Source organism: Scleropages formosus, chromosome 3 (genome assembly GCF_900964775.1).
Source record: "Scleropages formosus chromosome 3, fSclFor1.1, whole genome shotgun sequence".
NCBI classification, from domain to species: Eukaryota; Metazoa; Chordata; class Actinopteri; order Osteoglossiformes; family Osteoglossidae; genus Scleropages; species Scleropages formosus.
In genome coordinates this window covers 12926174-12941011 of record NC_041808.1, presented here as the reverse complement: position 1 = coordinate 12941011, position 14838 = coordinate 12926174, and the positions used below count along the sequence as shown (strand labels likewise).

General features: G+C 43.6%; 1 protein-coding gene across 3 annotated transcripts in view; it reads left to right on the top strand.

Moving 5' to 3' along the window:
• Window positions 1-14838, top strand: part of astn1 (astrotactin 1) — a 281101-nt gene that overhangs the window by 235241 nt on the left and 31022 nt on the right. For all 3 annotated transcript variants that reach the window (XM_029250461.1, XM_029250460.1, XM_029250459.1), the window contains 3 exons: window positions 9412-9680; window positions 11120-11253; window positions 14390-14541. In XM_029250461.1, the coding sequence (XP_029106294.1) occupies window positions 9412-9680; window positions 11120-11253; window positions 14390-14541 (555 nt within the window). The remainder of the gene's footprint in view (window positions 1-9411; window positions 9681-11119; window positions 11254-14389; window positions 14542-14838) is intronic.

The following is a 14838-nucleotide window of genomic DNA, read 5'->3' as shown; positions in this document are numbered from 1 at the left end:
GCAGCATGGTGGTGCAGCAAGGGGTGCTGGTGCTTCACAGCTCCTGGGATGTGGGTTATGACCTAGGCTGGACTCTTTCTCCGTCTGGGTGGAATTTGCATATTTGCGTGTGTTTCCTTCTGCAATCTAAAGACACATGTTTCAAGTAAACTGGTGGCTCTGAATCGCCTGTAGTGTGTCACTGTATGTGTGAATCAGTGAGTGAGTGCGTGATCTCCCTGTGACAGACTGCGGACCCATCCAGGGTGTGTCCAGCCTCATGTGCTTTTGGCATAGGCTCCGGACCACAGCGACCCTTGTTTTGGACCAGTGGTGATGGATGGATGTTTAACTGTGCTCTCCTGGTCCTCTGTGATCTGCTCACTACTACTACAGTGCTGTACTGTGCTTTGTACTCCTTCTTCTGAACAAGTTTATTCCTGTCCAGAACATCACCTAAGGTCAGTAATCATGAAGATACTATCCTGTAGCCAGAAATTCAGGACCTGAATGATCCACTTAGACCAAAGCTTAGGCTGAGCACTGTATGGACCTCAGAAGCACAGGCCATGTGCAAAAGAGCAAATGTTGTGACGGAGAAGAATATTGTGGCTATTTTCTCAAGCAAAAGGGGAAAAAATGATAATGCAAATTCTGATTGCTTTATCAATGGACCAAAAGGTGGACAAATTAACTATCAGAAAATGGGCTGAACCCGCTGGCATCTGTTGAATTTTGTCCGCGTGGACATTGATTTTTAGATAGAATGCAACTCAGATTTTGTGGGCCTTCATATAACAGCCACACGAGAGAGTGAGAGAGTTTGCGACACAGTGGAAAAAAGGGCCTGCAGGAAGCCTCTTTTATTATGGATTGTTCGGCTATTAAAATCATTCTGCTAAAGATTTTTCGCTGCTGGAAGTCATTGTCAAGAGGGTCCCTTTCCCATTTAGATGGAAAAATTAGACAAGAAACTTTAAGGGGAATAGTTGAAGGAAATATAAATCCTGAAAAAGCATTTTTAAATGGGTATTCAAGTCAAGAAAAACACTAAATGTCCATTTCTGGATATAATATTATACATTTAATTACCGAGAACATTACAAACACGAATAAAATGCATTTTAGCCTCAGTCAATGAAGAAAAATTGTGTGCTGCACCTTTGTGTATGCTTCACTGACATAGTTACTGTGGCAGGTAAACATGGAAATTGTCTTTGATGAACAAGCATGTGTTCATTTAGCTGATACATGACACTAAAGCAGAGCGTGGTAGCGCAGCAGGTTTGACTGGGGTCTGCTCTCTGGCAGGTCTGGGATTCAAGTCCCGCTTGGGGTGCCTTGCGATGGACTGGTGTCCCACCCTGGGTGTGTCCTCTCCCCTTCCAGCCTTACGCCCTGTGTTGCCGGGTTAGGCTCCGGTTCGCCACAACCCCGCTCGGGACAAGCAGTTGTACACATTGTGTGTGTTTGTGTGTGTGTGTGTCTGGTGCAAACATGCGTTCTTTTTCCACCAAGGAAAACAAGACGTTTCCTGCTTTGCATATTTTCGATAATGTTTTCAGTATTTATATTCCTGTTCTAGTGCGAAATGTTAGTCATTAAGTAGAAAAAATTGATTTTGCAGATTGTTTGCAAACGAATGTGCTGCATTTTATAAAGTCTGTACGAATTATGGACACTTTGAAATGTGCTTTTTTAGCCCAGATTTTCTAAGTAGGTTCCACACTATTGAGAATATGGTAAAAACAAATTTTGACACCTAACTTTGTCCTGTGGATTATTGAGAACCAAATAAAACCTGTAAATAATGAGTTATGTAAAAACACGGATGGATGGTAAAAAAATATGTTTTCTTCTGTAATGCCTTTAAGCGAAAATGTTCTAATGTCTGTTGGATGTTTATAATTACCTTCAAGCTAAATAAAGGTAATTTTCATGTTCTCCATCCGTATGAGATGTGTTCCAGTACTGAACAAAAACCGAAATTTCATTTTCATTAAAGATCGTAGACCAGTCACATTAAATTTAGGCGGTTTAATGAAAGGGGCTGCTCTTAAACGTGGTTGAAATGTCACATCAGAAGTGATGAAATCAGTTATGACAACACAGTCAGCCCTCTCTCTGTTTTTCTAAGCCAAGCTAATTGGTGAAACCCTTAAAGAGCCAGAAGAGAGAGTGACAGAAGCAAATAGTACGTATGTTCCCATTATTAATCTGTCCAGCAGAGTCCTGGGCCCAATCACCCTAACAAAAACGCTGAAATTGTGATTGAATCAGCGACTTACAGGTCGTGCGTGGTCGGAAAATACCGAGGGTCGAAATCCTCTCTACGGGAGGTCAATGTACTGTGACACAAGCACTTTGTGGCACTAGCTCTTATCATACTGAAATTATATTACAAGAAAACAAAGGAGTGGACTGTTTGCTCTGCGCACTTGTCCCTTTTTCGGAGCGAATTTAGTCACGCTTGTGGCAGAGGACGGTTTGGGAAAGAGGGAGCTGCTTCGGTGCGCTCCGACAATCTTTCGCCGAGCGGCGACTTGCTGATGGCGCACTCCATTAAGCAGTTCACAAAGGCTCTTGTTAATTGATGCCGCACGCAGCCTGCGGCAATTAAACACACATTTCCAGCAGGTGTGTATGAAAGAAAGAGAAAGCTCTTCACGTGGATATAAATAAGTCAAGGCAAACTGTCGCCGTGAAGTCGTGTCTTTAACAAAACTTGTTTTTCCTGTCACGCCATAGGTCTTAGAAATTACCAAGAACCTAAAACCAATCTAAACTAAAGTATTATTATTATTACTTTGCTTATTGCTCTTATTGCTGATATCATCAGATTTATTTCGAGCTTAGCAGTACTGTTTCGTACGTTTGGAATTTACGTTTATTCATTTAGCGGACACTTTTCTCTATAAAGCGACGTACTTCTCCGAGAACAAAGAGGTTTGGAAGCAGACACTTGAGCGCAGTCTCTTTGTCACATCCCAACGTATAAACCAGTATACAATTAACAAGTAGCTGAATATAGGGTTTAATTTTTTAATAACTTCTCAGCTGTGGGTTCACACCTTGATTTGAATCTTGCTCAGTCTGTGTGGAGTTTTATCTTCTCCCTCGGTTTATGCGGGCTTCCTCCAGGCGTTCCAGTTTCTTCCCGCAGCCCTACGATACGTTTCGGGCATTTTGTCATTTTGCAAATTAATATTATTTTCTGTTTTTTTGCCTGGTTTCTCTACTATCAGGTGGCAAGGCCTGTGCGCACGCTGCCCTTTTTGTCGACTGAACTCGCCCGCGCGAGGCCTTACCACTGCTGAATAAGGTCTGAAAAATGGCTAGGATTGCTATGATTACTTACAGAACCATTGCACAGAAAATATAAATGTGAGAAAACAGCTCATTTATCCAGCCCCCGTAGATCCCACACTGAACAATCAGTGGAGGAGAACCTACCCAGTCTGTAAGAGCCACCCACCGGCTGCCATTGGTCACGTCTACAGAGAAATACATCTGCTCCCCTTATGGGCCGGCATGCAAAGTTTTCCACTGGAGCCACGGTCCATTTTGCGTTCTATCAGTTTCTCTTGATAGATATTAATTGCCTTTTCTCACTCCTGTTCAGCTTAATGAGCTGCTCAGATGTCATATGGTAATTAAGGGGACACATTTTATCATCTTAATTACTGATATTTCCTTCCCATTGATCTCTTCTTCAGGAATTGCCAATGTCTCGCCAGCACTGGTAAAAAAGTGCGTGGACGGGGATGGGAGACTCATATTTATATCCTGAGATGCTGATTTAATTGTCGTTGTTCGTTCCCCAAAACCCATTTATACAGCTTACTATGCTTGTCTCGGTCGGCTTCAGCGGCCTGCCTGTAAACGGCAGCTATGGCAGAACGGAGAAGACTCACTGTCTGGAGCGGGAAGGAGACAGCAGCCGTCCATCTCACGTTGTCAAGGGAAATTATGACGGGGATTTTATAAAGGAATGCCTGAATGTGTGTGTCTGCGCGCGCGCGTGTGTGTGTGTGTGTGTGTGTGTGTGTGTGCGCGCGCGCGTGCACGTATGGTGCACTTTGGGCGGAGACTAAGGACGAACGGTGGCAGCCAGTTGCCATGTCAACACCGGGCGCCCTCGCCGTCTGCCTGACAGAATGGGAGCTGCAGACGGAAAACTGATGTAGTGGGAAGCACTTGGCCCCTATTATTCATTTTGGAGGTCGGGACAGACACCCCCCCCCCCCCCCCCGGTGGATTCCTTCCCATAATTAATTTCTTCTTCAGTAAAAAAGACCACCTCCTCCCAGTTAGAAGTGGACCCCCCTCTATAAAGTAGGATCTCACCTGGTTTGGGGACACCCTACATGTGGACTCTGTTATGCGCAGATTTCATACCACAATTCACATGGAAGTGTAGGATCCCTGTGTCTTCTTTCCCGGATGAATGATCTCAGGTGTGTGACACAAGCGCAACACTCATGCACCTTTGCAGCTCCTTAAAGTTCATTTCTAGTGGTCTGATATTACCGCTGCATCACAGGCTCAGAACTCATAGTTCCCGGGAATGGGAAGACGATACGCGCGGTGATAAATGCAGGCGGTCGTGTCGGAACAGTCACGTCTCAAGTGGCTCCCAACCCAAGCGTCAAGTGGGCAATCTCAAGCCCTAATTGTCAAGGACAAGGTATGTGTCACTTGGTCAATGGAGAGGCAAGCGCAGAATTCCAAATTTATACCAGGTTAATCCAGCGCACCGGTATGGGGTTCCTGAGTTGGGTTCCTTCCATGTGACTGTGTGTTGGTATATTTCATCCGGAGTGCGAGAGCATGTGAAACTGAATACAATAAAAGTTTGTTCTGAGTGTCTGCAGAAAATGTGCATTTGTTTAAAGTGTTTTTTTTTTTTTCTTTTCTTTTTGTGTGGCAGCCATGAACGACACATGGAGGGATATAATCACATTCAGTGTAAATTCTCTGCGAAACACCTGCTGGCTCTCAAGTGGCACGGGTGCGATCTAGAGCCCATGCCAAGATCCCAGGGAAGCTATCTCTATAATTGTAGCGCCGTTACTGTGATTCATCTCCCCTTCGTAGCCGATTGTGCACGCTTAAATGCAGACAAAGTACAATTAGCATCACCCCCTTCACGGGGCGCTCTGGCTTTGCTTTTTCGCAAATCCACTATACCTAAATCTGTGTATCCATAAATCCGCACAAATTTAACAACCGTAAACCTGCAATGAATTAGATTACGTGCTAATTTTCATAGCTGACTTTTGACTTTGGTCACTGGATATTATTAATAATTCATTTGACTGTTGCTTTTCTCCAAAGCAACTTGCAATGCTACGTTTGTACACTCAGCTACTTACTACGATTTACCCATTTTTACAGCTGGGCAATTTTTACTGGAGCAATTCAGAGTAAGTACCTTGCTCAAGGGTAGTACAGGAGGTGGGATTCCAGCCCAGGTCTTTTGTTTGCAAGGCAATGCTTCTAACCACTACCGTCTTATTGCGGATATTAAAGTCTTGCATTAATTTATTATCTGTTACATTTGGTTTTGATTAAATGTTTTAATTTAATTTATTTGCTGATTTTTTTTCCCCCTCCCAATTAAATATGTGGTGCAAAGACTGTTTACATCGCCGTCTTCCCAAAGTACAGTATGTGTATCCAGAGCTAGACCCGAAGCACGCTTGATTTTCTGTAACCCATTTATACAGCTGGACTTTTACTGGAGCAATCGAGGTTAAATACCTCACTAAAGGGTGCTGCTTCCCCACACCTGGGCTTCCAAGCGTGAGCCCTTCAGCGGGGCCTCTTGAAGAATGCGCCGCAGGCCACCCCCACCCAGCTTCCCCGTGCCCTCGTGTCCTTTTCGACTTTAATTACCCCAGTGACGGGTGTTTGATTGAGGGGCCTAGGGGATGGGGGGGGGGGGGGGGGGGGGGCTGCACGCAGGCAGCGATTCGCATCACCTGTAAACAAGATGTCACTCTTCTCTGAGTCGGCAGGCAGGCCCAATCAGCGGGGAATGAACGCAGGCGCTATCGCCTGTCGGTCTGCGGCTGCTTCGAAAGCTTCCATTAGGCACCCCGAGAAAGCTGTTAGCTGCCGCCGCAGCCCGCTTGCGCCCAAACTGCGGAGATAAATCAAATGCGGGAGCATTTGAAGTGTGCCGTGCGGACCGAGCTTGGTGAAAACGCGCAACTCCTGCCTTTTATTAGCCCGGACGGCGCCGACGTTTACATGCTTTATTTTACCCCCTCCCTCCGTCCCCTTGCTTCCAGTTCCTTGAGGAGGTATTGACAAGGAGCGGAAAGATAACTTGGCTAAATGCAGGAGCGGTAAATACCACAGCTGTCAGGGATGCTAAAAGACACTGACTCCCTGGCACTTTAGGAAGCGACGGGATTTGTGGCGGAGGTGCCGTTGATGCAGTGTGAGCCGTACGTGCCCTGCGAAGGAGCCTGTGTATCACAGTCCTGGCTTTGTGCTCTTGGGGAAATCACACATACTCCACGAGCCCACGAGACGTCTACTGCGTGACACCATTTACCGCATTCTTATAAACGTGATGTGTGCAGGAAAGGACAATATGCCTTGTGGTTCCACACCAGTAGTATGAATACAGAAGTGATAGAGAGTGTTCCGGTCAAAAAATCTCGACATTGATTTGGTCACTGGATGGCGAGGATGTCTTTGTGTAATGTTTTTTTCATGATGCCTTCTTTACTGAATGAACTGTAGGTTATTAGTGATTATCATGCCAATCCCTGCCATCAACACAATGCCCCACTGAATCTCTAGGATATAATTTTCTAATTTGTAATGCTGTTGAACATTGTAACAGTCAAATGAGATTATGGTAAATGTGATTTCTAGAAGGGTATTGACAATATGTATGTCCAGCTGGTTTGACTTTTAAATAAGGCAGTACCCCACTGCCATCTGTCGGCTGGGTTTGCTCTTTCAGGGCGGCTGCCTACCGCCGCTTTCCCATGCACCAGTTCACGTTCGCTGTCGTCTTTTAGCTGATGCCTTCGTCCAAGGCACCCGACAATGTTATCCTTATTTACTAAGTTATTTACACCGGTTTATCTATTTATTCAGCTGAGTAATTTTTGCTGTATCAGTTCTGGGTAAGTACTTTGATCAAGGGTACTACAGCAGGAGCAGAGAAGTTCTTCAACATGCTAAGACAACCAGAAACCTGGAAGCTTTCGGGTAAATATGTCTCACAGTCATCAGAGTCAATAGGACTATTGTCAGTCTCGATGCTGTCAGTCTGTAATATGTGCCGCTGTATATACAGTGCATGCTATAGTATATGTGGTAATATTTAAACCTATTTCATTTTTGTGTAGCCTGCGTTAGAGTGCTCAGATACAGATTTCACACTTCTTACATGCTGTCTCTTTTACAAGAACAATTGCACTGAAAAAAAAAAGTTTCATTTACTAACTTTCATAATTTGCCTTTCTAACAAATTACAGTTAAGTCTTGTAATTTGCAGATTTGTATCTCACAGGTTTCCTTTTCTTTTTTGTCACTCTCCTCCGTCTTAACACTTTAAAAAAAGGACCAAAACTATGTGTTTTTTCTTTTTTAAAATATTGTCAGTGCTATTATGTACTTAAAAACCTTTGCGCATCTCTGTGTGAGAATACATGATGTCAGTATCTGGTACTGATATTAATAGGGTTGACTTTATCACTCATGTCTCTCTTTTTTGCTTTTTGTTTTCGAATTGTTCAAAAATATTCAATAAACTTAAATTGTGCAAATTACAAAGCTTGCCTATAGACAAGATAAGTTTAACTTCACCGAAATATTGGTGCGAGCACAGTTAAAATATATCTCAGGTAACTTCAGAAATATAGTTCCATAAATATAATCATAGACAGGCGTAATTCAGGGACGGTTAAAAAAAGAGAGCTGAGTTGAAAGTATGGCAAAGAAATACACATAATGGGGGGGGTCTTGGGCTCAAGTCCTGCTTGGGGTGCCTTGTGGCGGACTGGTGTCCTATCCAGTGCGTGTCCTTTGCGCCCCGCATTGTCGGGTTAGGCTCCAGCTTGCCGGGACCCTGCTCGGGACAAGTGGTTGTAGACATTGTGTGTGTGCGTCTGTGTGTGTGGTGCAAACACAGAATGAGCACTAATGATACCATTACCCTCTGGATAGTTTCCCGTAAAATACAAGTGTATTCAGACCGTTTCCCCAGGGAGAGCTAGAACTGTTTCTTCAAATATCCCTGTCACACAATCATGTGCTGCATTAGACCTCCTTTGCTACCATTCTACATTAGTGACTGGAGAGGCACAGATTTCTCATTAAAACCCCTGCAATAAGGGCTAGTTTCTTTTCTTTCCCATTATTATTCCAAAGATTACTGTGTGTTTCTCGGGGTTCATCCACACACTGAGATCCGTTCTCCTGCCGGCAAATCACTCGTGTTTAAAATGTAAGACCAGCGAGTGCTCGGCTGACCAGGCAGCGGACACATTCGGTTCTCCTTCATGCTCTTGTGCGTAGGCCTGTGTCTTCAGTGCCGGGGCCCAAAGGTGGTCGGTCGGTACCCTGCCAGCTGTTCGGTGGTCATTTAGATCAGATACCCAGCCCAGCTTCATCACTCAAATCACCCCCACCCTTCACCCCCCACTTGCCCAGTTTAGCTCCCAGACAGTGCCAGTGCCAATGCCCTTGTTTCGGCCCGCACCGATGAAAGATACACGCCCCACGGACAGCGCCGGAAAGCTGTCGAACAACACAACTCGCAGCTCTGCGACACCCTCCAGTTGAAAATTTGATCAGATGAGCAATTTGAAGATCCCTCATCCTTACCTGTTCTCTAATGTGTAGTTTCTGATTTCCTGCTGTACTTTGTTTCGTGTCCATACATTCAGACACGACCTCGGCAGAGCTTTTCCATCCAGCCTAATCCACCCTCGAGTAGCGTTTGCCATCGCTTCATTGCACTTTTGTACGGGGAAAAGTTGAGCCGTAGATGCATTATAGAATGTTATCTGGATCTCTAGATTTAGGAAACATTTTGCTAAAACTAGGGCTTTCTCTACACATATTTGATAAGCTATTAAATAATATGTTTGTGCTGCTATCTGGACAGTGCTGATGATAACCTACATACTCTTTTCACCAAATTTGCTCAGAAATATTGTGCTTCGTAAGCTGACTTGCTGCCAATTGTTTAGTTTGAGCTGAATCTACATGCAGCAACACTTCACATTTTTTTTTTGCGTAGGGAAATTTTAATTTTCTTTTAAAATTTTAAATTAAAGTTTTTGACGTAACAGTAAATGTGTAGTGTAACGCAAGGTGTATTTGCAGTGAATGTTTTAACTGTGGAATGACAGTGGTTCCGCAGCCCTCGAATTCCTCACAGTCATGTTTTTGTCCTTGCAGGGAACTCCCCGTCGGATGAATCTGAGGAGCGGGACAAAGAACCCAGGACGCTAACATTCCCGGCCTACATCGCCAGCCTGCTGGACTCAGGTGCCAAGCGCATGGCGGCTGGCGTTCGCATGGACTGCACCAGCCAGGGCCAGTGCCCCCAGTCCTGCCACCTGTGCCACATGAGCCCCGGGCCAAGTCGTCCGTCTGAGCCCGTCCTCCTCCAGATCACCAAGGCCGCCCCGCTCTACGAGCTGGTCTCTAACAACGACACTGTCCAGGTGGGGCCAGAAGGCGTGTAGGAAGCTCTTTTCAGTTCCAATAAATAAATACACACGCTGTCTGAAACCGCTTGTCTCAAACGGGGTCGCGGCGAACTGGAGCCTTACCCGGCAACACGGCACAAGGCCAGAGGGGGAAGTGACACACCCAAGATGGGATGCCAATCTGTCACAAGGCACCCAAGCAAGACTCGCACCCCAGACCCGCCAGAGAGCAGGCACAGGCCAAACCCGCCATGCCATCACGCTTCCCTTAAATTAAAAAAAAAAAAAAAAAAAAAAAAAAATATATATATATAAGCCTTCCAGGTTTTGAAATTCATAACAATTATTTTTCTTCTATAGGGGAGATCCACCAAGCAAATAAAGCATTTGTACCCTAGCTAATAAAGACTATAGCATATGCCATGTAGGTTTTATTGTCTCATCAACACATTAACCAAAGGGATTTGCAGGGTTATACAAAACATGGTCTTTGAAAAAACTGTGAAGATTAAGCAACAGTACATCACATTAAGTACTGTTACCATCATATAGCAGTGTAAAAGTCTTAACAATGTATTTGCCATTACAAATGTGCTTAAAGCAAACGTGCGGTTAGTGAGGAGAATAAAATCTCCTGTGACGCAATCTGTGCAAAACACAAACAATGCGTTTGTAAGTTAATTGAAGATCTAAGCAAGATGCAAAACCTACCAAGGTTTGAATTAATTAGCTTGGCTCTTATCCACCAATGAACAGTATTATAAATGGATATAGGTTTAATTAGTAGATGTTAGCTCTGCTCCAGCACAAATTAAAGTAAGAAAACATAATTAATGTATGAATTAAGCATGACTAATACACAGAACTGGTACATTCCTGGGGATTTGTCATCAAAATGGTCTCCTGGTATTCTGGTTAAGGGCCTGGCAGCTTATTTGGACATGGCCTGTGAGTCTGTCAAATGTACCACACTCCAGCTCTGCATCGATTCTCTGATGCGTTGCTTAAGAGTCAGGAACCCCGCACAGAGAGAAGTGTTTTTACTTATCATTTACCACCTCTAAAAGCAGAGCAGGCAGGTGACACTCACACTCCCGATTATAGCGTCAGAAAAAGTATCTAGGAAGCGCGCTGCCGGTCGGAGATTGGAATCACACAGTGAAAAAAGTGAAGACGTATTCAATGTATTTTGTAAAATTCCATCAAATCCCCAGTTTACAGGGAAGGTTATAAGAAAGAATTTGATACATCTGTTAAACCTCAATTTTTGTTTTCTGATTTATTTATTTAATCCAATAAGTGAATATATAAGTAAATAGCCGATGCCAGCTGCTTTCTTTTAACAGTGAGTTTTGCCAGCTGGAGCCATGGTAAGGCTCTGCTGGCTCTACATTTCTTGGTGAGCTCTCTAAGTACGTCCCGCCCCTCAACGGCCTCCTCTCCATCTGCTGCAGGCGCTGCAGGAGGCCATGACGAGCATGCTATGGTGCTCTGGGAAGGGCGACGTCATCGACGACTGGTGCCGCTGCGATTCGAGTGCCTTTGGTGCCGACGGGCTGCCCACCTGCGCTCCACTGCCCCAGCCCACGTAGGTGCAAATCCAGGGGAGATTGATGCTGTGGATGGCCCCACCCACTACGTGCCGGAAGGCACACTTTTCAGTTGTTTCTTTTGTATGCTATTTCATGCAATGTGTTGTACAACCCGGAATGTTCCAGGGAATCAATTCCAGTCAGCTGTATTGATGAAAAGTACCAGCTACTGACAGCTCGGATTTTCGTAGATAGGCCACAGTGCTGCTTACTCACCTCTGTGTAATCGTCAATGAATGGCAGGGGAAAAAAAAAAATCAATGCGGTTATGAGCTTCCAGAAGCTGCCACTGTTCATCTTCCAGTGCTGCAGTCATGATGCTTTTGGACAGAGCGATACCTTCGATTTTCCTTTCAAGAAGCAAGCGTTTCAAAATTAGTCAGAGAAATTTCCGGTATCTATGCAAGGGAACTGTATTTATTTACAATTACTTGGTTTGTTTAAAGTTTCATTTCTCCTGATTTCTGCTGCCGCAACCGAAAGGTGGACACGTTTGCCAGTAATCTTATTTTTAAGTCCGTTTTTCGCGTCGGAAGAAATGATTATGCAAACATGGCCGCAAAATTTGGACGAATGAGCCATCATCTGCTTTCTTAAAGAGCCGAATTGCAAAGACGTGCGCTTTGCAAGGGTGTCTGGGAAAGGAAAGCGGCAGTCAGCGGAACTCAATACAGGAATACCATACCCCCAATACAAGACAGCAGGTAGTGTAGTGGTTAATGCTGCTACCTTTGGACTCAAAGGTTGCACCTTTGAATCCCACCTCAAGCTGTTGTACCTTTCAGCAAAGTACTTACTGTGAAATGCTCTTTTTGAATTACTCACCTGTATAAATAGGTGAAAAGTTGTAGGTAGCTTAACGTTGTCAGTTACTTTGCTGAAAAGTCTCAGATACATAAGTAAATGTATAAATAGACAGGGTTATAAATAGCAAACTGTTACAAACCATCAGTCAAGACCAGGGAGAAAGAGTCAGCTTGTTTTACTCCATTGAATGTGGTGGTTCCAAACAATAAATGACACACTTGGATGATGTCCATACGCAACGTTCAGAGAACGCAGTACAGTCAGAAGTTTGAGTACACCGGGGCAACCTTAGCAATACCTGTTTAGGACAAACTGGACAGAAGAGTGACAGCAAAGTGTCCTCCTGGAATTGCTGTGGAAGAGCTGGGAAGAAATGCTGCATTATTTCCAGCTCAAAAATGAATGCCTCATGGAAGAAAAAAGAAACAGCAGATAAACTTTTGACTTGTACTGTATTTGAAAGTTGAATTTAAACTCATTATGTTGATTTGACAAGACAGCATACTGGACTTGTTGAACAAATTATGGTGATACTTGGACAAGTCACGTTCCATTTTCCTCTTGTTCCCCGCAGAGCAGTTTAATATCTACTCAAACCGTATTTGCTAATGTACAATGCATAGTTTGGTTGGCATTTGTTAGGATGTTTTTGAAAAAGAGAGTTTCAGTATTTGATTGCAAAATGTTATTGATGAAACAAAAGTGAAGAAAAGGGACATGAGGTACTTATACTAGTATGCACTCTCCATCTCCACTTCCCTTGACTCAAGATTCCTTCCTACGGGCCAGAGGTAAATGAAAACATTTCTCATATTACCTGGAATACAACAGTGAAAACAGTTTTACATTGTAGAGTATACAAAATTCTGCATTCAGAGTAATGTAAGTCAAATTAAATGTCCAATTTCAGAGAATGCTGTGCAAGCAGTGCATAGTAGTCAAGGATGTTACTTTGTTCTTTTTTAAATAAGTACCTTGAATATGTCGCTGTCTCTAAGTCATGGGAGGTGGGTCACGGCAGGGCGGTTTAAAAAGTTTCTGCTTTTCAATGCCACAAGAGAGAAAGTCACAGAGTAATTATTAAAAAGATTAGAAAAGGAAATGTCTAAATCGTAAAATAAAATAAAGGGAAACGGCACAGCTCTCGAGTGGATCAGGAACATAGTTGTGACGCACTTCATTTTCCTATTCTGTCTGGGTTTTCAGCAGCAGTGGAGAGGTGAGACTAGAGGGATAAGCACTCACTGCGGGTCTATTCAGCTTGTGCAGGTTGGGTTTACCAGTGTAAGATCCTGGGATTGCGTACTGCTCCTCTCGGAGACTGTGTGCGTAGCTTGCAGCGTGACGAATAGCCATTACAGCTGCTTATTTCTTTTTTATCTTTCGTTAAGGACAGCTCCGTTTAAGGCCTCTGGCATTACGCATCCATCTGATTTCCCAAGTGGACCGGGCTGATCAAATCACTGTGGAATTCCTAGCTAGCATGTCTAAACCTGCCATTAACATGCATGCTTGTTATGACACATGTTTTTACACATTCAGATTGAATTTTACTTCTTTCCTTTATGTAAATGAGGTGGCATTGCCAGATGTGCAGAAGGGGCTGATGTAGGCATATGACAGTATAGATAAAAGTCTATCAATGCTCATACAGCACATTTTTACTGCTGATGATTGCAGGCGAGTCTACTGTGTATTGCTGATGTGGTTGAGTCCAGTGTGTCCCCTGTAGCCAGTTGGACACTGGACAGCATTACAGACAGCATGGATTTTTAATCGCTCTTGGAAGGTGGACAACAACAACCAACCAGACCACTTCTTTCTGTGTTCACCTGGCCAGAAATACTCAAGCGTAAAAAAAAAAAAAAAAAATCTGGAAACAGTTATACCACATGTATGTGTTTTACTTCCCTTTTTGGATTGATTTCACCTTGGCACTTCACTATAATTTGCAGAGCTCGCAATGAACTTTTTCTTACTTTACGCTTTGTCCACAAAGATATTAAGGTTGTATAAAATTAATAATGTTGTTTATTCAAGTGTATGTGAATATTAAAATAAATATGTAAAAATCATTACCAGTGTTTTTCAGATTAATGCATCATATTTAAGTAAATATAAGACTAGAGCTGAAACCATAATTAAATTTTTGATTTAATTTTCATTATGTTCAAGCACAAGTTAATTGCCTTAGATATTAAATTGGACTTTGCAGCAGAGCTCTTGGCCCAGACTCCAAGCTGAATTTCTTTTTCCTCAGTGAATGTGGTGACGACTGGCGCTCGGGTCTCAGAGTGACCCACCGCCTTGTTCTCTGTGTCTTAGGCTAAAGCTCTCCCACATGTTCGAGCCCAGCAGCTCAATGGTGGTCATGGAGTGGAACCACACGGAGCCCCCTATCGGGGTTCGCATTGTAGATTACCTCATCAGCCAGGAGAAGGTGACGGAGAGGACAGACCACTCCAAGGTGGAAACAGGTAAAGACGTACAGCACAGTCAAATGCATCTTTCCTTCTTCCATTTTTTTTGTGAGGGGGCAGCTAATTACAGTCAGTTGCAGGGTAGTTGTGCACCTCAGGTGACTGCAGGCTGCTCATACAAACACGTAGATATTGTCACAATAGTGCAGATGAACTAACTTCACCAGTTGCCTTCCCCAGCGCAAGCCAGTAATAATAATATTAATAATAATAATAATAATATAGTATTGTTATGAACCTTTATTTATTAAACTCTTTTGGTCAGGGTGACTAAAAGTGTTATAGAAATATGAA